The sequence below is a fragment of the Halichoerus grypus genome, chromosome 2, assembly GCF_964656455.1.
Source record: "Halichoerus grypus chromosome 2, mHalGry1.hap1.1, whole genome shotgun sequence".
NCBI lineage: Eukaryota > Metazoa > Chordata > Mammalia > Carnivora > Phocidae > Halichoerus > Halichoerus grypus.
The window spans coordinates 85898723-85922890 of NC_135713.1; the positions used below are offsets into that span (position 1 = coordinate 85898723).

The 24168-nt window shown below is 33.5% G+C and overlaps 1 protein-coding gene and 1 pseudogene across 8 annotated transcripts in view; one reads left to right on the forward strand and one right to left on the reverse strand.

The window, feature by feature from the left end:
* TMEM161B (transmembrane protein 161B) overlaps nucleotides 1–14782 on the forward strand; it is a 67312-nt gene extending 52530 nt beyond the window's left edge. For 6 of the 8 annotated variants that reach the window (XM_036072177.2, XM_078067079.1, XM_078067081.1 and 3 more), the window contains 7 exons: nucleotides 4560–4711; nucleotides 5226–5286; nucleotides 5795–5935; nucleotides 8605–8718; nucleotides 10820–10994; nucleotides 12291–12387; nucleotides 13506–14782. In XM_036072177.2, the coding sequence (XP_035928070.1) occupies nucleotides 4560–4711; nucleotides 5226–5286; nucleotides 5795–5935; nucleotides 8605–8718; nucleotides 10820–10994; nucleotides 12291–12387; nucleotides 13506–13780 (1015 nt within the window). In that variant the 3' untranslated portion in view covers nucleotides 13781–14782. The remainder of the gene's footprint in view (nucleotides 1–4559; nucleotides 4712–5225; nucleotides 5287–5794; nucleotides 5936–8604; nucleotides 8719–10819; nucleotides 10995–12290; nucleotides 12388–13505) is intronic. The other 2 variants (XM_036072276.2, XM_078067077.1) reach the window with 2 other exon arrangements.
* A 7552-nt stretch (nucleotides 14783–22334) lies between these two features.
* On the reverse strand, nucleotides 22335–22733 carry LOC118523025 (non-histone chromosomal protein HMG-14 pseudogene; annotated as a pseudogene).
* Nucleotides 22734–24168: the final 1435 nt, after the last annotated feature.

A 24168-nucleotide genomic window follows, 5' to 3' on the forward strand; every position in this document is an offset into this window, starting at 1 on the left:
GTTGGAAATTGTCTCTAGATTCTCGTATCCGTTTTCAGTAAAAATGAAGCAGTGTTTTTCCAGCCTGGGCTTAGGGCCCTCAGGCAGTGAGAGAGATCATAGCTAGATCTCAAAAGCAGTTACGTTGTGATTTGGCGGGGAGGGGAAGGTTGTATTTGTTTTTTAATCTTACTCCATTTTCCTTATTTTTTCCCAGTGTGTAAACTCTTCGTTATAATGCCAAGAAAGAGATGGACCTATAGTGTTTGATACTAGTAAAATGAACCACCAATGTTGTTTCTTTTATTTTCAAGTTTTGGAGAAGAGTTAAATGAGTAAGGAACACAGGATTCAGAATATCTTAGAGGGAAAAATTGGAGCATCTGTATTCTAGAATTTCATCATCACTCTTAAACTGTTTTTGTGTATCACTCCTTGAATGCTGAAAGTTAAGATGAAGTTTAAAAGACTTGTAAAATTGTTCCTAACTTGCTTGCTTAGAAAACTTGGTACTCAGAGAGAGATTCTCTACTTCATTATAAAAAAAACAATGATTTGCATGGGGAAAAGCTTCAGTAGTCCTATTTATTGAAAAAGTCAGATTTTTTGGTTGTTGTTATTTGCTTTCATAATCACACTTTAACCTGGGTTCGGCTCTTAATAAAGTGATTAATATCACTTAATCATAGATATAATGAGGTTATGCTTTTATAATTGCATTATTTTAAAAATAATTGTATAATAGGATCTTACATGTGTAGTACTTCTCTGAGAAGTTAGGAAGTTTTAAGCAGAGAAGTCTTAATTTTATAGTTTTCAGTAATTGAACTACTAAAAACTAAATCATAATGTAAATTTAAGCTACAATGTGTTTGTTACTTTTGTTAATTAGAAAACTGTCCGACAAGCTTTGATTATGCAAGGTGGTTTAGGTTAATGCTTTGTAGCTTTTTTCTGTATGCACACATAGCTCCTCTCAGAAGCATCTTTCATTACAAACAATATATTTTCACCCAGGTTAATGGAACAGGTCTGCGTTGATGGTGGGGCAGATCCTGCCTTTATTTCCCCTCGCTGGAGACTCTTGATTTCTGTCAGGGCCCTATGTTGGGTATATAGTCTTACTATTTTTTTTTTCCCTTAGAAAGTCTTTATACTTTAAGCAACTGTAGACCACTAGTGTTTGTCTTTGATGTGAGAACATAAATGCAAAAACTCTAAAATGAAGATATTCTTAGAGAAATGGAGAAAAATAGTGCTAAACCCTCATTAATCATTTTAATTGAAATTGACATCCTATCAATTTGACAGTCTTACTTAAGCTGAATATTACAAAATCATGCCAACTTCTGCAATGATGCGATACACTCTTATTGCTTATAAATATTTAGTAGCTGTTAGCCAAGGTAGGAAAAAGATTGACAAACATGTTTAGGGAAAACTTGTACAATAATGTTGTCTGATTTTAGAATTGTGAAGGGATAACACATGGAATATCACAAAATACCACACTGCGAAATAAGAACTGCAGTGTAAATATCACTCTTGAAATTCTTACTGTAAATTGCAGAGATTGTCAGTTTTGCAGATTTATAAGACTTGAGGATTTATGAAAATAATTTAGCTTCCCCTTTCCCCCTTAGTGCTCAGTATCATAGAAACTGACATCTATTATTGTGTGGGTTAGCTTTTTTACTTCAGTAGAGTTTCAGATTTCTCTATTGTTCTATAACCAGAGTACTACAGACTTAAATTGAGCAAGATAACTTTGTGATAGAGTGCTGTATATTTGCTGGAGGTAATAATTGCAAACTAATGGTGTTTGCTTGTTTATTAGTCTTATTTTTTTACATTAAAGAAGTAATTTGTTCAAATACTTAACCAGTAATATATTTAACCTGAGTTATGGTGGATATAAGAAGACATTTAAAATACCTGGTAAATGACTTCAGAAGTTGTATGCTGAAGTTCTATATGTGTATTCTGGTTATATATATTCTAAAGCAGGTATTCACTATAGTAAATATGAAAACATGCAGAAGTCTTTTATTAAAAAAGTTCAGGGGTTATCATCTAGCTTTTCATTATCTGGTTTTGTCTTACCTTAGAAGCAAATTGGGTATTTTATTTATAGACTAGCATAAAAATATTACAGTCTATGAAGAAATACATTAAAAAGTTGAAATCAGTTTCTAGTACAGCGATTTGTAGGTAGTATCTCCAAACTAATTTGTAGATTGTTCTAAAATGCTTAGAAGTAAAGTAATACTTTTTTAGAGAAATAATGCTATAAATGGCATTTCCCCTGGCAATATTAGCCCATGAAAGTTCATTTTGTCGGTAACATAGCATACAAGACCATAGTTCTCCAAAGAAAATAGCACTATTACTAATAAGTAATTAGGAAAACAGATTAGAGAAAGTATTTATCTTGCATCATGGTATTTAAGAAAAAGAAGAGATTTATATGAAAAGGAGATTAGCTGGAGTGGAAATAACATGAGATGAGAAGAGATGAGAACAGTGAAAGGCAGGAAGGGGATGATACTCACTGAAAAATGAGCTGAGTAAAGGGTGTTAATAAAATACTTTCCATCACATACTGTTCTGGGGGCCTGGTTGCTCTGGAATAAGTGGGTAAAGATGAGCTATTCCTGTACTTTTTTTTTTTTTTTTTACATTTTAAAGGGGAAACTATCCGCTAAATAAGCCTTAAGAAAACAAAACCATAGCCTTTATAAAACCCAGGCAGTCCTTTACATTTATAACCATGGGTGGTAAATAATTTATATTTTTGTTATTACCAATAATAAAGACAGATCTGTAGACTAAAACTTTTTCTACATTGAGGTTTTTTTTTTTTTTTTACTTTGAATATATTGTCCCAGGCAAACAGTGTTGTTTTTTATATCCTTTTTCAAAGATCTATTTACCCTTGAAGCATAGAATTAATACTATTTCAGCTTACCTAAACTGCCATGTAAAAACATTTCTATGGCAGAATTCATTCACTGATTGTTTGAGTACCTACTATGTGCCAGGCATTTTTCTTGGCACTGAACAAGAGACAAGAATCCTTGATATAATGGACTTTACATTCCAGTAGAGATTTATTTCAAGTTCCATTTGAAAAAAGGCCAAAAAGTCATCTGTCTTTATTACCTTTAAGTTGTCTTACTTTAGGCTAGGGGACCTTAACTAAGAGCAGCTGGGAAGCAGCTGGGAAGCATTTATATCCAATATTCTAGGTAGTATCCAAAAAAATAAAAGAATGGGTAATAAGTTTATTAACCATTTTTAAGTAGGGCAAAAAAGGACAGCTTTTTAAGCAGAAAGGATGAGAGAGTTCTTACCCTTTCCCAACTGTTCAAGAAGGAGTCTTCTGATCATGAGAATGTTTGAACTATTCACATCTTTCATGGCGACTCTATTTTTAGGTTTCTTGTGTTACTGCTAAACTACCACATAATTTAGGTGCTGTATACAGTTTAGAAGAGGCAGTATAATAAGTTAAGTGAACATTCTGGATCCAGACTGCCTAGATTTAAATCCTTACTTCCTCTAATTAAGCTATGTGCTCTTGGGCAAGTTTCTTTTCTGTGCCACAGTTTTTTAAAATCTGTAAAGTAATGATGATAGTTAGCTAATGTGAGGATGAAATGAGTTAATTGGTAGTGCCTAGCACTTGCAAGTACTAAGTGACAGCTGTTATTATTTTCCATGCTTGACATATAGTTGATGTGAAAGTTGCTTTTCTAGATTTTTTTTTTGCCAAGCACCTTATTTTGTTTGGCAGGTTTATGCTTTCAAGACGATTTGATATAATGGAAATCTGGGTTCTAGCTTTGCATCATCCACTGGTTTGATATTTATTTGATCACTTGTTTGGAGGAGTGGGGGAGTTCAAATAAAATAATCTAATATTTTTACATAAAAGTATTTTATTTATTTTTTTAAATAATTGAGCATGTTGAACCTTTGGTTGTTTTTGAGTACTCAGCTGGAACTTATTTTCTCTAGGTTTTTTTGTTTAATGGTAATCTGTGAAATGATACCAGCTTACCAGTGGCTATTAGTGATTCTCAAATTTTGAATTATTGGATGATTTACAGATGATTTCTGTGACGTGTGTGTGTTTAATTCTAAATATAATTTATTTGAAGAACATGCCAAAGAAAAGGTAGTTCCCTAAAATAACCTCTACCTTGGCTTTTCATGTCACTGAGAACCTGTTTCATAAAATTACTATAACAACCTCCTAGTAAAATTTGAATCAGATAAAATAGAAATACATTCTTTCCCTAGTTACAGCTTAACATGTATATGTGCACTTTTCATTAATTTAAAAATGTTATAAACTTCGCTAAAATTTGCTTTGTTTTTATGTCCTATTTCCTGGAAGACTAATCAGATTTTCGTTAGTTTTTCACTTCCTTCCAAAGGGCACCTTGTAGATAAGCATGTTGTAGACTCAAAATAAACGTTGTAGTCAGATTTTATTGGAGTTTAAGTCCTATAAAGATGGTTCTATTTAACTCCCACAGTTACTTGTGGTTTTTCCTGAACTTTTTCTTCTGCAGCAAAGTTCTATTTTCATTAACTACACACTATTTTAAAGTAGAAGATGGTGGTGAAAGATCAGTCTGTGTTACCTTTGGATTTTTTTTCTTTGTGAAAGCAATGGCAGTCTTGATTGTAACAGAAAACTATCTGGAATTTGGACTTGAAACAGGTAATCATTTTATATAAGTTTAAAAATCAGTTTTGCTTTATCAAGTGTTAATATTTTTTACTTCATTATTTAATTATGTTTTATATTTGATATGTTTTTAAAATTAGGTTTGAGATGTATATTCTGTAATGTTCTAAATAATTAACCTTTATTATTCTTAATCTTCCTTTTTTTTTTGTTTTAGCTAAACTTTTTGTTAGCTGCTTCTAAAAATGCTGCCCCCTCATTTTTTCCTTAGTTAAGTTTAAGTTTCTGCAATGCTGAAGTTTACTCACATAGATAAAGATGCAAATTTTGATGCAAATTTTATGCACACTTATGGAATGTACAGATATCAAAGGGATGTTTTCAAAGACTGTTCCTGCTAATAACCAAATTTTATTGCATTATGGCATACTAATTAGCACATGAAAGAGCCTAAGCTAGTCACTTCAAGATTTAAGATGTTCTGTTTCCTAACATTTTATTTCCAAAGAAAGATTCTGTATTAAGAATAATTTTTTTTTCCCTGCAGGGTTTACAAATTTTTCAGATAGTGCGATGCAGTTTCTTGAAAAGCAAGGTTTAGAATCTCAGTAAGTTTTTAAAAATACTAAGTATCACTTAAGTTTAAATTTTTTCATTTTTTTGTAAAAAAGCATTTACTGTAAGTGGCTTTGTGTTTTTAATCCTTGAAAAGAGTTCTTTAAGTAGGACTTTTAGAAATATCCTCACTCATAATTTTTACATATGTATAAAGTTAGTATGTTTGATGGAATTCTTATTTGGATTTGCTCTTATTTGATTTAATTCCTCTGCCACGAGAGATTAAATAACTTTATATCTGAGTCGTATATCAAATTCTATGTTGAATATGCAGTTGGGTTGTTACCAGTGTGGCTAGAGATGCCTGATTTAGTTTACAGTTCACCAAAATCCATTATAGATAATTGAGTAAGAGCAGTCTTTTTGTAAAAGTTTACTTAGTTTTTGTTACTACTATTATTGTGGTTTGTACAGTAATTGATTAGAGGAAAGGAAATTCCTAGAAAGTTAAAGAACTTACTACCTTTTTTTTTTTTTTTTTTTTTAAATTTTATTTAGGGGTCCTGTTTCAAAACTTACTTTCAAATTTTTCCTGGCTATTTTCTGTTCACTCATTGGGGCTTTTTTGACATTTCCTGGATTACGACTGGCTCAAATGCATCTGGATGCCCTGAATTTGGCAACAGAAAAAATTACACAGTAAGCGGAAAATGTACATAAGCACATGCAGATAAATATATGTTTTCCATCTTAATGAAGGTATATTATTGTAATGAAATAATAAATTATTGTATTGAAAATTAATAAATAACCATTTGATGTCACACTACTTCTTCTTCTATAAGCAGGTTTCTTTTATTCACTTCTAAAGTTTGAGTCCTGTGATTAAAAACATACATCAATTACTAAATTTCTTTTTTACTTGTTAAAAAAAGGAAATATCAGTATTTATGTTAATTCTTTTTAACTCAGAAGTCAGTGTTTATAATACTGTAGTATCATCTACAGCTGAACTAAGGATCTATGGTAATTCTCTTAAATTAGAACATTTTCATTAAAATATTTAAATTTTATGTAAATATTAATTAAATAATTTAATTTTTTATTTAAAAGTGTTTTGAAAGTTAACTCTGTATACATAAGAAATGTATGTTTTTCCTAAATTACTGATCGGTTTATGAGACTCTTGTTAAAATAATACGTTATTTTATTTGGGGAGTGCTGATACTGTACAGTATTAAATATCATAGATTACTTTTAACTGCCAGTTTCTATTTTAGTTCTCAAATGGAGAAATCATATTTGAATCTCTACATATAGTTCAAAGCCCATTTACTATATTCTTTATGGTTGTTATAGATGTTTTTTGTTGATGTTAGACACCTTGGCAGAATGACAGGTTTATATCTTTCAATTCATATCCAGACCCAAATTTCCATCTTGTCTTTATGTTTTACAGTAGAAGCCCAAGTTGAGAATATTCCATTGATATATGTATATATAATCTTTGAGTTTCTCTGATAATTTTTCTTAACATTTCTGCTCTTAAAACCCTGTATTTAATGATGCTGATTCTGTAGTCTTTTCACATTCTTATCTCTTACCTATGTCATTTTCCTTTATTTTAATTTTGAATCTTTTTTGTTTTTTCCTTAACCTCCATTTTTCTGCATATTTTATGTGTGTGTGTGTGTGTGTGTGCGCGCATGTATGTGTACATGCCCATGTGCGCACGCGTTTACCTATTCTCACCTCCCAGTACCCACTTCTTCATCCCTCTTTTTTCCCCTCCTTTTACTCAGCATGCTCTTGGCTACATCCTGCCTTTCTCCCAACATCCATCCATCTTTCTAATGGCTTCTTTTAAAACAAAACCTCGTTCTCCCCCTCCTCTCTACACACACACTTCAGAGTCCACTAAACCCAGTGTTAGGATTTAAATAAGCTGAAAGGGTGGGTGGAGGGGAGCCCTTCACCAGCTACTGAAACCGCTGTGGGCTGCTCCTTGATACTAGAGTGTTCCCTAGCAACACTGCATACCTAATACTGCTGCTTTCTTCCCCCACACCGGTGGTTTACCCAGGCTGGGGGATGAAAGAATCACTTTATAAAAACATTTAAAGCATTTAGTGGTGGTTTAGGATTGGGAGGGAGCACATCTTAGTTTCCTTTTCAGTAAAATGTAGCTTCTTTTTAAGATTTTTTCCCCTTTGGGGTTTGGAGCTTTATTTTCAGTTCATTGCAGCCCCTGGATGTATTGTAGCACTCTTGCCATGATACAGGAGTGTGGGCAACCTTGTTCTGGTGTGAGAATAGCATGACTGGCACAAAGAGCAGCATTCTCCTCAGCCCCATGGCCAGGCACTAGTACTTGTTTTAATGCCAGAGCTTAGAACCAAAGTTCCACCTTACCCTGTCAAGTGTTCTGACGCAGCCCTGTTTTCCTCACATAGATCACTGTCATTTTCACTGTAGTGAAGATTTTGAAATGTGTGTGTATGCATGTGTGTGTATTTAAAACCCTCCAGTTTAGCCCTTCACTGTGGTTGATCCTGAAAACAGGACATGGTAATAAAATAGAAGAGTTTGTCTTTTTTCTGAAATAAGAACAGTCTTTACAGTCATCTGTCTTTGTAGGATACAAACTTGGGACAATAATTAACAATGAAATTATAACTCAGACCTAAAACCTTTTGGTGTATTAGGTATATTGCCTTTGTGGAGTGATGTAAATTTTCTTGGTATGTATAGGATAGGGAAATTCATAATACTGCGTGAAGAAATAAAAATATATGAATCATTTATGATTCTAACAGTGTTATATTATGCCTTCTAGTATTATGGACCTTGCTAATCACTGACTCTTACTTGTAAATAATAAGGAGGCACTTTGTTTTGGCTTGCATTGAAAAAGTGTCAAAAGATGATGCCTCTATACTGAAAATCCATTGGATTCATTGACTGTATAAAGTTAGTCATTATTCCAAGTATTTTTTTTACATATTTTAACCTGTGTATTAAATCAGGGATATAGTAGGGGATAGTTAAAGAACACTAGGATAGAACCAAACAGATTTAGATTTTAGTGCTACATCTGCCTTTAACCTGTAATATTGCCATGAGCAAGTCATTTAACTTTCCTGAATCTAAATGTTCTCATTTGAGAAATTCAGATAATGAGGTAGTTTTGCAGGGGCTCAAATCAGTGTCAAGTGATAATGATAAATAGAAAATAACGATGACAGTGGTACCTTAATACAGAATACTGAAAATAAGTTTCTACCTTCATTTTGTAAGTTCCAAGTTTCTGTAGTTTATTAGTGTATTTTGTTCCTGGGTTTTTATATTTATTTCTTACATACTTTCAGAACATTACTTCATATCAACTTCTTGGCTCCTTTATTTATGGTTCTGCTCTGGGTAAAACCAATCACCAAAGACTACATTATGAACCCACCATTGGGTAAAGAAAGTGTCCCTTTGTAAGTATGGGTATTTGAGGGCTAATTTTGTTTCCTTATAGAATCAAAACTGTTTTCCGAAATGGTATATACTGTATTTTAAGTTTTTTAATGATAATATTAGGATACTGTATTTTTAAAACATTAATAGAAATGCTAAAAGATGTGTTCTAAAACTGAAGCTACAAATCATCATGTAACTTTTTTATGATCTTCATTAATGAATGTGAATGATTATTAATCCACATTAACAGTTATCTTGTGTACTTGTAAGTTTTTCTGCCTTCTCACTTAATGTCCAGTTGTTATCTGACATTTTTGTTTTTTGGGCCTATTTTTAAGATAGTTTCTTCAGTTCTTTTTTCCTTAACTGTGAAAATTACAGAGGATAAAATAAGTAGTAGAAATGGAAACTCATATTTAGCCCCTATAAGAGTTGTTAATATTTTCCATATTTGCTTCACCCTTTTTTGTTTTGTTTTTTTAATGAAGTAGTTTTTCAAGTGAAGTAGAGATCTAACATTTTTACCCTTAAGTACATGAGTATGTACCTCTAAGAAATGACATTTTCCAGCATAATATTATCATCATACCTATCACATTAAAAATAATGCCTTAACATTGTTATCTAATATTAGGTCATATTTCCCCTTTTAACAGAAGAAGATGGTAAGGAAACACAGAAACAATTTATTAAAAGGTACTGATAACTGTACTTATGATATATTAACTCATTAGCCTTGTGGAACTATGTTAGAGTAATAGAAAGATTCAGACAAAGCTGGTTCAAACCCCAGTTCTGATCTTCACTGAAACTGTCACTTGAAGGAGATTATTTAACTTCACTGAGCCTCTGTTTCCCCATCTGGAAAATGAAGATAATAGTATCTACCTCACAAAGTTATCATTGGAATTAAATGAAAGAATGCATGTAATGCAACCAGCTGGAAGTAAATGCTTAATCAATGTTTCTTTCACTGCTCTGCCTCATCAAAATTAAAGTAGAAAACCTTGACAAGTCATTGACTCCACAGTATACATTTTATATTATGTATTTCTTTTAGATCCTGGTACACATTTGTCTTAGAGTATGTAATCAGTGATGACCATGACTTTTTTTTTTTGAGTTAATCTTATTGAACTAGGGAAGTAGTCATTGAGGTTGTAATGTTTTTTCCCCCCACACAAGTAAGTCTTAATGGTAATTTTAACTTGACAGATTCACAATGTTTTTAAAAGTAATTTCACACATTATAGCCATCCTATATTAAGCGCCTGATATGTGCTAGAGTTTAGAATAGACAAGGAACATGGTATAGGTGTTACTTTCAAATTACTCACAGTGTTACCTTTTATCGAAGGAGAAACCATGGTCTTTTTTTTTTTTTTTTTAATTTTATTATGTTACGGTAATCACCGGACATCAGAAATTACCTCTTCTTTCTAAAGTCCTTTAAGGAGCCCTCTCCAGTCAACTGAAAAAAACATCATAAGAGTATACCTTCTACCTGGAATCCTCATCTTAGTCTTGAGGAATTGCTCACAACTGAGCCAGCTCGAGCACATAGGTTAAATGACTTGTTGGAGAGGAATCTGAGACATCTGATTTCTCCATAATATATCAGAATTTCTGGTTTTCCTATGATCCCAATCAGGAAGTCAGCAGAGTGAGAGATCCTGTTCAAATATCTATATAATCAGACAAAACTTTAGGCATGGGTTGTTGACTTGATAGTTCCCCAGGCAGTCTCCTGTAGTTTCCTTCTTTCTCTTATTCTCCAGTTTAAGAGCACCCATCTTTTCTCTTCATTTCACAACCAGTTTTTTTTCCATGGAGGAGGGTAGATAGCGAAGAGGATCCCAGGTACTTCCTGCATTTTTCTTGTAGATACATATCTGTTACTACTATACTTTCATGATATGTTTATCTGTCTAGGTCTGTTATGCAAGTCAAATTATTATATATAGGTAAGCCTGTAGTATAAGTGGGATACTTTTGTTTTATATCTCCAACTGTAATTAAGTGTAGATATCCTATATTTTATGTGGTGAACACTGACACACATAACTAGCATGCTAATTTTGGTCTTTGAGAGCACCATGTCAACTTCTTGATCTGTAGAATGACAGAAGCTACATTCGATACTCTGCGACTTTGGTTAATAATCCTGCTGTGTGCTTTGCGGTTGGCCATGATGCGCAGTCACCTGCAAGCTTACTTAAACTTAGCCCAGAAATGTGTGGATCAGATGAAGAAAGAAGCAGGGCGAATAAGTACAGTTGAGCTACAGAAAATGGTAAGTTTCGTACTGTAGTCACAACGAAGACTAGCAAGCACTGTATTGTAAGAAAACAAAGCATTTAATTTACCTTAATAGTAATTTTATCCCACAGTACTCTTGCCATTAAATATATGGCATAATCTTAAATTGACAGATACTGAAGAGACCTCAATCTGATTTTGGTGCTAAGGGAAGAAAGAGTCTCAAGTCCTCTTCCTGCCTTAGTACTTGAAGTATCATACAGTTTGGGTTGCAATGCTGTGGTATATCTACTGTTGCTAAATGGGACCCCCATTTGATTTGGAAGACATTACAATATGTTACTGTCTAGCCTTTAAGACTTATGGGGTAGGAAATACTAGTTCTAGTGGCTAAATTAATTCCGTGTAACATTATTCCAAGTATTTAAAGATGAAATGTAAATATTTAACTTAATGGGAATTCCAGAGAAGGAAAGGGCTAGGAATCCATCCACCATTATAGTTAACTGGATCTGTATAACCGGATCATGGTTTTTTTTATAGAAATTTGGTGTTGAGTGCTCTGTTTTTCACTTTCTTTCATAGTCAGGGTATTCATCAAGATTCAGACAGTTGGTTTTTTTTTTTTTTTTTTTACATATTTTCGTTCTCTCTATGATAATTTTACCTCAAATTTTAGTGGTATGTGTTTATATAGAATGGGGACTTGATGTTTTTATTTATGAGGGTTTTATGACTCAGTCTGTTATTTTTATTTAGCTTGATGTTTTTGGTGTCTGTCTAGAGATCCTAGCATTTTGTTTTATATTTGAAATGTAAGTGAATATACCATTTAAATTTAAGGGATTATTTTCTCCAATTTATATTAACCACTTAAGAACTATTTTCAAGGAGTTTAATATTTCCACATTTAAAACTTATCTTCAGGGGTGCCTGGGTGGCTCAGTCATTAAGCGTCTGCCTTCGACTCAGGTCATGATCCCAGGGTCCTGGGACCGAGCCCCGCATCGGGCTCCCTGCTCCACGGGAAGCCTGCTTCTCCCTCTCCCACTGCCCTTGCTTGTGTTCTCTCTCTCGTTGTGTCTCTCTCTGTCAAATAAATAAATAAAATCTTTAAAAAACAAACAAAAAAAACTTATCTTTAAACTGAGCCTTTCTGAAGTCAGTTTGGGGGCATTTATAATGAAGTGCAAACTTAATAGCGTTTAGCTTCCTTCCCATGATGGGATTACTTATCTCTTAAGCAATTCATTTTGACAATTATATGAAAGTTTAATTCACTCATAATATGTCAGCCGTATTAGACACTTAAGAATGTTGTTGGTTGCAGGTGGCTCGAGTCTTTTATTACCTTTGTGTCATTGCCCTGCAGTATGTGGCACCTCTGGTAATGCTGCTTCACACAACTCTGCTTTTGAAAACACTAGGTAGGCTTGCCCTGGCAACTGGGAAATGTGTTGTTTTACTTTCTGCCTATTATTAATAATGCTTTTTGTTACCTACAAAGAAATATGCTTCTTAAAATTGTTTTCTTTAAAATTTTGACACGGGAAACTTTTAAAAGTTGATTCATCATCTTCAGATTCGTATAGTTTTATAATGTGCTTTACTTACAAGAATTGTTTGCTAAAGATTAATTCCCAGATTTACTGAGAAACTTGAATGAGCACTTAGTTATTTTGTGTTGTAAGGAGATGATGGAAGATTTTGTTAGTGCCTAACATTTCAGTTTTTATAAGGTAGTTGTATACTTACATGAATCCAGGATCCTTTAGTGAGTTCTGCTTTAGATATTGATAGGATAAAGATTTCTCAGCGGAAGAACAAAGTTCTCCTATAAGTCTGTTCACTAAACTATCAAGTTCCTGTGTGGTATTATTCGAGAACTATCCATTATTGTATTGATTATTTCCCTTTGCTTAGATCAGGCGGTCAGCCAGTGTGGGGGTTTAAGAAGCCCAAAGGAACTAAAAGTATTATTTGGGTGGGCTTCGTAGATACTATAGAGCTGATGATAGATGTAAATGGCCTTTAGGAATCTATGGAACATAAAGAAGTAGCTCAATTATAAATTATGTGACTCATATCCTATCCAACATAGGAAAATATACGATGAAAAACTTTCTGGAAGCTATTAATAGTCTCTCACATTGAAATCATAGATAGTTTCTGAGAAAGAAATTTATTCTGATATTCTAGAGGTAGAAAAGATTTCTAAGAAGTTACTGAGTTTGTCCCTGTCACTCCAGTAGAGGTAGTTGATTAATGTATTATACAAGGAAAAAAATTTTTATTATTTTACCAGATTTTAGTGCAGTTAATTAAAAGTAAATTAGACTTTTAAGTGTACTTTTACTGGTAAGACCAGCTTGTAGTCTAATCAAAAGGTTATTTTACTTTATTTTCAACGTGAAATAATCTGTTATGCCACTAAACTTCTTTTTCTTAATTTCAAGTATAAGTTAAAGATTTTTTTTTTTTTTTTTAATTAGAGGTCTTGGAATTAGTTAGTCTTCAAGCTTTACTTTTGTCTTGAATTTTCTAGGTAATCATTCCTGGGGGATTTATCCAGAATCTATCTCTACCTTACCAGTGGATAATAGTCTACCCTCCAACTCTGTTTACTCTGAATTACCATCTGATGGGAAGATGAAGGTAACTGTTACACAAATAACAGTGGCACTGAGCAGCTTAAAAAATATTTTCACTCCTCTCCTTTTTCGAGGACTTCTGTCTTTTCTGACCTGGTGGATTGCTGCTTGTCTCTTTTCTACAAGCCTTTTTGGGCTTTTCTATCACCAGTATCTGACTGTGGCATGAATCTCAGTTAACAAAAAAGGATATCCAAGTCACACTTTGAATTGAAATATTTGTGCCCTTGAAGGGCTGTTGGAAACCAGAAGAAAGCAAATACAAAGGAAAGAAAATATCAGAATATCTTGTTTTAAATGCTTCCTCTGTGTTCTCAGGGTGAATCAATGGTATAATATTTAAAATTACAGAGTAGATTATTAACTGCTATACTGTGGCATTGGAATTTTAACTCCTTGTTTTAACTGATGTGAGAGGGCTATCTACAGGGGTAATACTTTTGATTACCTTGGTTTACAGAAACCTCTAGCAGTCTTTGAAACTTCTCAGATGACTCCAGTTACTGATTGATTGCTCTTAATGGTATAAAGGTACTGTCAATATTCCTAGTGGCTGCCTGTAGAACAATCTTCAGACTGAGCCATGCTTTCGGGGAGGGAAAGGAGCTAGAGTCACTTCTGTTGGTAATATATTAGTCACTCTTCAAACAACAATAGCAAAATCCAACAGAAAGGAAGAAATAGCTACTGTATATTACAGTAAAGAAAGCTGCATAGTAATTTTAAATTTAATGGAGATGTACATGCTTAATATCTACAAGTACTGCTGCTTGAGAGTAGCAAGAGTATTGTTTTAAAATGTATTCTATCCAACTTGAGGGATCTTTTAAAATGATTGGCTATATGAACATTTGCAATCTTGCTAATAGGCTTGGAACTCCCATATTTTATTTTATTCTGTGATCCTAAATACAGTTCTTTTAATAGTCTAAAGATATTTATCAATATTGATCAGACTTTAAAAAAATTACTTTAATCCTGCTGACTACCTGTATGTATTGTATATATATTATATATTAAATATATAATATATTGAGATTATAAAAGGTGAAAATATTGGATCCTTATAATATTTTAAGTTGCTGAATGTATATTAAATGTGATTGAGATGTGTTTGTATCTAGAAATTTTCTTTCTTTTTGGAATGAGATTAAAATACATTTTGAAAGTTCATCAGATCAAGCAATTTATTTGCATTGCCTATGTGTGAGACTGTTAAAATTTTAAAAATACTTGGGTGATTTCTCCCAAATTAAAATTCTTTTTCTGTCATTTTCAAACATCAGAACCTTTCCCACTAACCAAATCTACAGGAATAATTTAAACACATGTTAAATAGGATTTGTTTTAAGTATTAGTGTTTAGAATAAGAAATGTTAATATTTTCTTTTACAGAATGAAATTGAGGTAATTTGAATGATAAATTCATAGGAAATGAAAAAAAGTAAAAATTTTTTTGATGCTTTGTTTATGTAAAACCCAAAATTAAGAGTTTTCAGTTTTTAAGGTGAATGAATATAAGAGATAAATAAGGTTTGTTTTCTTTTCTAAACAAGTAGTAGAATTTATAGATAAACGTTCTTCCATAGAATGTTCTTGAGAGGCTGTATATTAGTGCTATTGTTTCAGTGCTATTGTCACTATTGAAAGCAATTTTGAAGGTCTTTTGGACTTACTTTTGAGGCTTGTGGTTCACATTCATTTGAATAATCGCAATACAGACAAGTTCCTGTCTTTTGGTATAGATTAAATATTTTGGAATTAGCTGACATGTTTAAATATGAGTAATAAGTGCTTAAGTTGGATAAAACTCTTCGGCTGATATGAATTGTTAATATAGCCTAATGATAGTTCATGTGTATTTCCAAAAGAAACATTCCAAATACATCTTGAGATAGCAGCATCCACTAAAATAAGTATCTTTTAACAAGATTATAGGAAAGTATGACATTTATTTTGTATGTGAACGTTCTCACATGTTGGACTTGAAAAGAACCTCACCTGATACTTAAAACCATTTTTATTAAAGAGCAACATTTTAAAAACTATAATTTATTATTTTGAGTTTCAAAGATTGTACTGTGGAGTAATCTGGTGGGTGGGGTGGGGTGGAGAGAAGGCTTAGAATTTATTATTGGATGAAGTAACATGCATTTCTAAAATACTCTTGATTCACTCTTTTTAGACTTGAATTCTCCCTAAGTATACTGTGAACTTGTGCAAACTGCACATTAACTTAAGTAATGGGTTTGATTTAGGTTCTTTTAGCCTTTCTAAACAAATTTGAAGAGAGTGATGGTTATAACTACTGGTTTATTTAAGCATCTTGTCTCTGTACACAAATTCTGTTCCTGAGTGTAAAGGGTTTATACTTTATGTAAACCAAATAACATTTTTTTAATAGAGATATAATTGAAGTATTTGTTTTAGGTGTACAACATAATTTATAAATATGTGTATATATATATGTGTGTGTGTGTGTGTGTATACACACATATATCCAAAATGATTCCTAATAATATTTTAATATTCTTAATTAGGCCAGTAGAATTCTTATATTTTTTAATATTGGGCTCTAGTCAATAGAAATGCTTCATAGGTCAGTTATTTTATATTTCTATTAAATTAACTAGGAATCCTTATAATCTTGCTTCCTTATGATTTGTGGAATTGCATTTGACAATTTGTTGATTCCTCCCCGCCCACCCCCTGCCCATTGCACTATAAAAATCAGAGCTGTATTCTCCCTTCTACCCCCATTGATATGTCTGAAATGAAAAGCATATAATTTTATCTTAATATCCGTATGCATTTTGATTATCTTTGGCATTTTCCCCAGAATTTCAATTGCTATGCATAAATGACCAACACATCCAAGCAGAATGGGCTCATTGTCTTATTGTTTCTGATATAAATATCATTGGTAAAATAGTGACATTTCTTCTTGAGTTATGATTCAGAACAGATATTCATCCATTAATGGAATTGATAGGTCCAGGAAGCAATAAGTAGAATTCATTATGAAATCTATACTTGGAACTTCACTGGATAAATTTTATTCTTTCAAATGAAAGATTAAATTCTCAGTACTGAAAAGCATAGGGTCTCAACATTCTCTGAATTCAAACACACTTTCTGAGCCATCTCATAATTGAAAATGGTCTATCATGGTATATGGCTCTATTCACCAAAACAAAACTAAGTGATTTTTGAATGTGGATCATCCTGCATTTTCACAGACCTTTAGGTGACTTAAAGAATCAGATTTGAACACATTTATGATCCTAGACCATGAACCCAGTATCTCAGATATTTCTACAATATCTTTTAACTCCTACTTGTCTCATTATGTCTGTACCCTGGGTTCATAGCTGAGCTGGTTATATGCCATGAAAACTCTGACATGGACGCTAAGGATGATCACAAAGCTAATGTCAACCTTTCTCTCCTTTAAAATGGTAAACATTTTGGGGCGCCTGGGTGGCTCAGTCGTTAAGCGTCTGCCTTCAGCTCAGGTCATGATCCCAGAGTCTTGGAATTGAGCCCCGCATTGGTCTCCCTGCTCAGCGGGAAGCCTGCTTCTCCCTCTCCCACTCCCCCTGCTTGTGTTCCCTCTCTCGCTGTGTCTCTCTCTGTCAAATAAATAAATAAAATCTTAAAAAAAATAAAATAAAATAAAATGGTAAACATTTTACTTTTTTTTCTTCCTAAGAAAAAAGAAAAACCAAATACAGCCTGTCCATACGTTTGTCTTCTGTTAAAATTGAACTCCTTTATTTAGCTACAAACTATTATGTTGGATGGGCTTACCTTCAATGATTCAGAGAATGTGTATTTTTCTAGTTCGTTGTTGTTCTTTCCTTTTTTTCCCCCTTATAACTCCTTATATGTGGTTACTCCCCTCCTTTCTTCCACTTGGCAAAAGACTATTCATTGTCTTAAATGAAGAAGCAGCGTCATTTTGTGGAAAGAATGTTAATTTAACAATCAGGAAACATCCCATTACTGCCTTCAGGTAGCTATTTTTTTGCACTTAACTAGGCGTTCAACCTATACGAATGAAATAGAACTGAATTATCACTATTGACCTCAGTTTTATCATAAAATAAAATAAAATAAGGAATTTACATTAAATGTATAGCTATATATTTCTACAGCTGGTATCGATTTCTCTTTTTGTTAGCATGAGAAAAATGAATAGCAATTTTTGGCTTTAGGAATGGTCACAGATCACGTTAGAGGGCATTCACTTACCGTTCCTTGAAAACACTCACAAAGAGTGTTTTCTCCAGGAATATTTTGCTTTGTACTCCTTTAATTATTCAGTAAATCTTTATTGAGTACCTACAATATTCCAGAAACTGCTCTACATACAGCAGTGAACAAAACATCAAAATCCCTTCCCTCAAGGAGCTTAGAGTTCTGTGCGGGAATGAAGCAAAATGAATGAGTCACATGTAGGATATGTTAGATAGTGATAAGATCTAATGAGTGGGGAGGGTGAGGAGGAATCAGGGAAGGGAGAAAGAATATGAAGTTGCAGGGTAGGGATAAAGTTAAAATTTTAAGGAGAGCATGGAGAGAAAAAGGCTCACTGAAAAAGTAATTTCTGAGTAATGACTTGCAGGAAGTAAGACCTATCATAGTGTTTGTTTTTCTTTTTTCTTATTAGCAGTTTTCTTAGTAGTTCATTGGTTGACAAAACACCCAGATTGTTTGGACTTTGCTATTTGTGAGCTCACTAATGAAATTTTTGAAAAGATGGACAGTATTATATATTCCCCTTTTCAGATTGGTGTATTGTACATAAAGGATTATAGGCATTGAATTTAAATGCTGCTTGTTTGCTAATGAACAGTAAAGCATGTAAGAAACATAATCTCCTGAGTCCGCTGGTTATAGTTTTTCTGTCAAGTGCTTTTTAACTTAATTCAAACATGTTTACATTTTATTTCAGTAGAACTTTTAAAAACTCAAAGGATTTCAAATGAATTGCAGGACCCTAGAGCAATATGATGTGTCCATTTGGCAGACAGATTTTACCCACCAGTTCTTTAATCTGTCAGATAATCTGTTACACAAAGGTAATTATGCAGAGGGTAACATGGCTGAGGACAAATTTGATTAATAGCATCTTATCAAAATTTTAAATATTCTAACACAGTTTGAGTAAATCAAGTGTACCCACTGCTGAAGTATTAAAAATGAAAGAATGTATTTTTTTAAATAGTGCTGTATGAAAATTTGCTTTAACATCTATTTTATTTGGAATGCATTTTTCTTTCTGTAATTCTAGTGAAACAGTTTATATTTATGAGTAGAAAATTCCAAAAGACTAAAACAAATGAAACTATGTTAGTAGAATTACTTTAAATAAGGAGCAATGATAAGTTACAGGAATTACTATGATTGTGTGTTTATGTGTATATTTACTTTTTCTATTTTTAACATTTCCTCAGAGCATGAAATGTAACTTTTTTCCACATGTTTAAATTTCTAGTCCACGTACCAGTTTTGGTTAAGTGGCTTATGTCTAAAGTTAATAGTCTGGCAACTGAACAGTCTGTTGAAACTGAATATCAACATCAGAGAAAAAAACTGAATTATAGGAATAAACCAAAATTTTATTTAACAAACTTTAATCATTAAAAGCTTTTTTAATTTAGTAGTGAAATTTTACAGTAATGGAGAAAGCAGAGTCATTTCAACTCTTGGCACTAGAACAATGAGATATCCACATTTTAGAAAATGAACCTCAGTCCTTCCATTTGTAGTATGTAGTACCTCAAACTACACACAAAATTTAATTCGAGAGATACCATACACCTCTTTGTAAAAGCTAAAACCATATAGTTTTTAGAGAAAATCATAACAGTTTGGTAATTTTAGGGGTGGGCAAAAGTTTCTTAGTATGTAAGCAATAATCATAAAATTTGTTTTAATGATAAAATAGATTTCATAGAGATTAAAAATTTCTCATCAAAAAACCTGTTAAGAAAATAGACATGTCATAGGTTGAGATAAAATATTTGGTGTTCAGGATATATAAACAACTACAAAAAAAAAAATAAATAAATAAAGAAGTGGGCAAGAAATTTAAATAGACACTTAACAGTTGACCACAAAGCAGATGATAAAGTACTCAACCTCTAGCAGTTTTAATATGATGATCCTTCTTATAATTTTCTTAAATTTCCTATACTGAATTTGTTGAGGTTCTTAGATCACTAGGTTTTTATCTCAGGTCAAGTTAAAGACTAATTTTTCCATCTTGAGAAAAGTAGAAATGCAGTTGCAATGCGTTGTTGGATTTTATAATTTTTTAGACAGCTCTTTTGCAGAAGAATATGTTGAAAGAAAAGAGTGCTAAGTTCTTAAAAGTTAGGACTGTTCAATAAAATGTTAAGTACTAGCACTATCTAGATCATGCATAAAAGGTTTTTCAATTATGTGATCAGACATATGTAATAAATTTGAGAATAGTTTCCTTTGCCTCTTAAGTATTGATTTTACTTGAGAGTGTTAAATTCTTGGCAGAAGGAGTGGAGTTTAGTTTTCACATTTTAAGTGGAAGAGCACTTTCTGGTCTTGTCACTTCATTTGAGTACCACTTAGAAGTACCATGTTTATAATTATTAAGCTATATTTGTTGCTGATTGTAAAGCAATAAACATGTTTGTCTTTTTTTTTTTTTAATTCTTTTCACAACTCATTGACACAGTTTGGTTTTGTTTAGGTGATTTTTCCTCTCTGTGTTTATTTTGTATAGCTTTTATGGCTATGTCTTGAAGTTCACTAACTTTTTTTTGTAGTTTCTAATCTAATTTTTTTTGTAGTTTCTAATCTATACTGATCCAGTGTATTTTTAACCTCGGACCTTTTTTTAATCTCTGGAAGTTCAATTTGGGTCTTTTATATTTCCTACATGTCTCTTCTTAACAGGTTTACACTTTACTGTCTTGAACATAAAGAATATAAGTTTATAATAATTGATTCAATGTGTTGGTCTAGTAATTTTTTTTCACGTAGGTTCCCACGCCCAGCGTGGATCCCGGTACAGGGCTTGAACTCATGACCCTGAGATCAAGACCTGAGCTGAGATTAAGAGTTGGATGCTTAACAGAGTGAGCCACCCAGGTGCCCCAATTAATTTTATCTTCTATCTCACTTTGGAACTTGTGTCTGTTGATAGAGTTTTCTTATTTTGGTTCATATTTTCTAATTTGTTTGCCTTCCTGAAAATCTTTGGATGGCAAACACTGAATTTTGCCTTGTTGGGTATTGGATATTTTTGTATTTCTTTAAATATTCCTGGGCTTTGTTCTGGAATGTAGCTAAGTTCCTAGGACACCTAGGAGACAGTTTTCTTTTGAGGCTTGCTGTTAAGATAAGAGCAGCCTTTAAGTTGGTGCTAATTTTTACCCACTACTGGGGAAACACCCTTCTGAATACTCTACCAATACCCACTTTGACTCCTGGGAACAGGAACTATCCCCACCCATTTGAGTCCCAAGGATTGTCTGCCTGTTCCTTTCTGGTGGTTCTTTCCCCCAACATTGGGTAATTTCCTCAAATGCATCCATTCATCAGAACTCAGCTGAAGACATGAAAGAACTCTCTGCCAATCTCTAGAGTTCCCCCTCTGCAACTCTCCTTTCTGATACTCTTCCCTGATTTTTAGTTGCCTTTTCCTCACTAGATTCTCAACTCAGGGAGATCAGTGGGTTCGGGTTTGGTTCTTCTTCCCTGTGCTGTGGCTTGAGTGCTTCAGTCAGTAAGCTGGAGCAGAGTTCACTCATAATTTTTTTCTTTCAGGGATTATGGTCCTGTGCTGCCCTTTGAATAGTTCTGTAAGATAGAGTGCATCTGATCCCTATTAATTTCACTGTGGCTGGAAGTAGCAGGCCCCAAATTCTGGGTTTTAATTTTTTATTAGAGACTTTCTGTTCCCCACGAAGAGTCTGTTCAGAGACAGCCTTCCATTCACATAGTATTTTTATTATTTTTTTCTTTCTTTCTTAATTGAGTTTTTATTGGTTGTTTTGAGGATCAGTACAGACATTTCAATTTGTACACAATTCTTAACATACATACCGAAAATCTAAAAAAACCATGTAGTTGTGATTCTTTTCTAAAAGTTACTCCAGTGACCTTCCAGCTTAAAATTTGGAGGCAAATTTTCCTTAACAGCATATCAAGTACCAAGATCTTCAAATGCTGATACACTGTTACATTGTTAAGTCCCATTAATTCACAATTTAATATCATATACACTACATATTCAAATTCTCAATCTTGCACAGCACATTCACAGAGTTATTAGGAAAACTGGACTACCACGACCAAGATGTTACAGAGTGCACAAGAATTCTGACCGGGAGAGCCAAGATCTAGGAGTGGTTTTCTTTAGGAAACAATTCTACCAAAAACAACATGGGAATAGAAGTAATTTAAAATATTCAAGACATAGTAAATGCACGACTGACTCCAAATTGCCATTTAGTATGCTTGGTATTATAGGATATAAAAACTACCCCATCTATGGAATGTTGAGCTGACACCCAAGACAAGCAAAGCCTCCCACATTCAATATCCCACTGTTTCCTGGTTGTACCAAAAAATAAACAACCAGCAAATGATTTCACCTCTTAAAAAAAAAGCATTTACACTTAAAAAATGGGATGAGGTGGGATTCCCCCCTTCTTAATGTTTCTAGAGCTACTAAAAAACTTGTGTTTACAAAATAGTTGATAAAAATATTTCTCTGTATTGTACAAGAAGGGCGACAGGGACCACTGATAAGACATGGTTTATGGTATTAATCAGACTTGGCTTCTTTCTCTCCTGCTTCATCAGAGGCTGGACTCTCCTCATTTTTAGTTTCTCCGTTTTCTGCAGGTAAGTCTTCTTTCGTTTCTTGGTTAGCCACTAAAGCCTGTTTTCCCTTTGTTCCCCTTTTCCCCTTTGTTTGCACTTTTTTGTCTGAAGATTTATCCTTTCCTGCTGCCTTTTTTGGCTTCGTTTCCACTTTTGCAGGAGCAGGTTTAGCTGACAACCTCGCCGACCTCCTCGGGCTCCTCCTTCGCCACCCCCTCGGCGGAGCTGACCTTCCTCCTGGGCATCGTGGCGGCGGGGCGGGCGCATGCCGTGTGCCTACGGGCCCCGGGGCGCTGAGAGCCTTTGCGAAGCTGGGCTGCCTGGCCGCTGCCGCTCCTCCCGCCGCGCAAGCTGCTCCACATAGTATTTTAAAATATGTATCACTCAATATCGTTTGTCATCAGGGGAATGCAAATTTAAACCACAATGAGATACTGCTGTATACCTACTGGAATGGCTAAAATTAAAAACTCTGGGTGGCTCAGTTGGCTAAGCGTCCAACTCTTGATCTCAGCTCAGTTCTTGATCTCAGGGTCATGAGCTCAAGCCCCGCGTTGGGCTCCACACTGGACGTGGAGCCTACTTAAAAAAACAAAAAACAAAAAAGCTTCTGACACCACTAAATGGTGACAAGGATATGAAGCAACTGGAACTCCCATACTTTGTGCTACAGGCACACTGGAAATTATACAGTCACTTTGTTAAAAGTTCTACTAGTTTTTTTTTTTATAAAACTAAGAATACACCTGCCTGACAACCCAACAATTCTACCCTTAAATGTTCACCCAAGAGAAATAAAAATATATTCACAGAAAGACTTAAGAATATTCATAGCAGCTTTATTCATAATAGCCCTAGACTGGAAACAGCCCAGGTGTCCATCAATAGTAGAATAAATAAACACATCAGTGTATATGTTCAATGGAAGACTCAACATAGTAATCATAGTAATACATGCATAGTGACTTCATTACAAAGGGTACAGTACGGATGGAAAGGAGGGGGGAAAGCTAATTTTACAGTGAAGAAACCTGATAAACCTCATCCTAACAAAGTGATCAAGGTTAACGTCAGTAAATTATGTTAATGATATGATGTACCTTTAATATGATGTAATGAGAATGGCACTTTTCCACTGGTTCCTCCCCAGAACCAATAACACCAGTATGTATAATCATGAGAAAAACATCAGAAAGAGGTCCCAATTGAAGGACATTTTATAAAATACCTGACCAATGGTTCTTAGAACTTTCAAGAATATCAAAAAGAAGGAAATTCTGAGAAACTGTTAGAGCCAAGAGGAGGAGACTGAGGAGATATAATAAGTAGATGTAAATGTTGCATCCTAGATCGGATCCTGGGAGAGAAAAAAGGGCATTAGGTAAAAACTAAGGAAATCTGAGCAAAGAATGGACTTTAGATAATAATGTATCAGTATTGGTTCATTAGTTATGATAAATGTGCCATAATAATATAGGATATTAATAAAAGGAACAACTGGGTATGGAGCATATAGAGCTCTCTGTACTATCTTTGCAGTTTATTTTAAAAAATATATGAAGTTTACAGTTTATTAAAGTTATACAAATCTTAGACTGCAGGAATGCTGAGTAAGAATGGAGCTCATAGTTAGGTTTCTGAATGCAATGGAGTGTTTATTCTTGTGTAGCAAGATAAGGA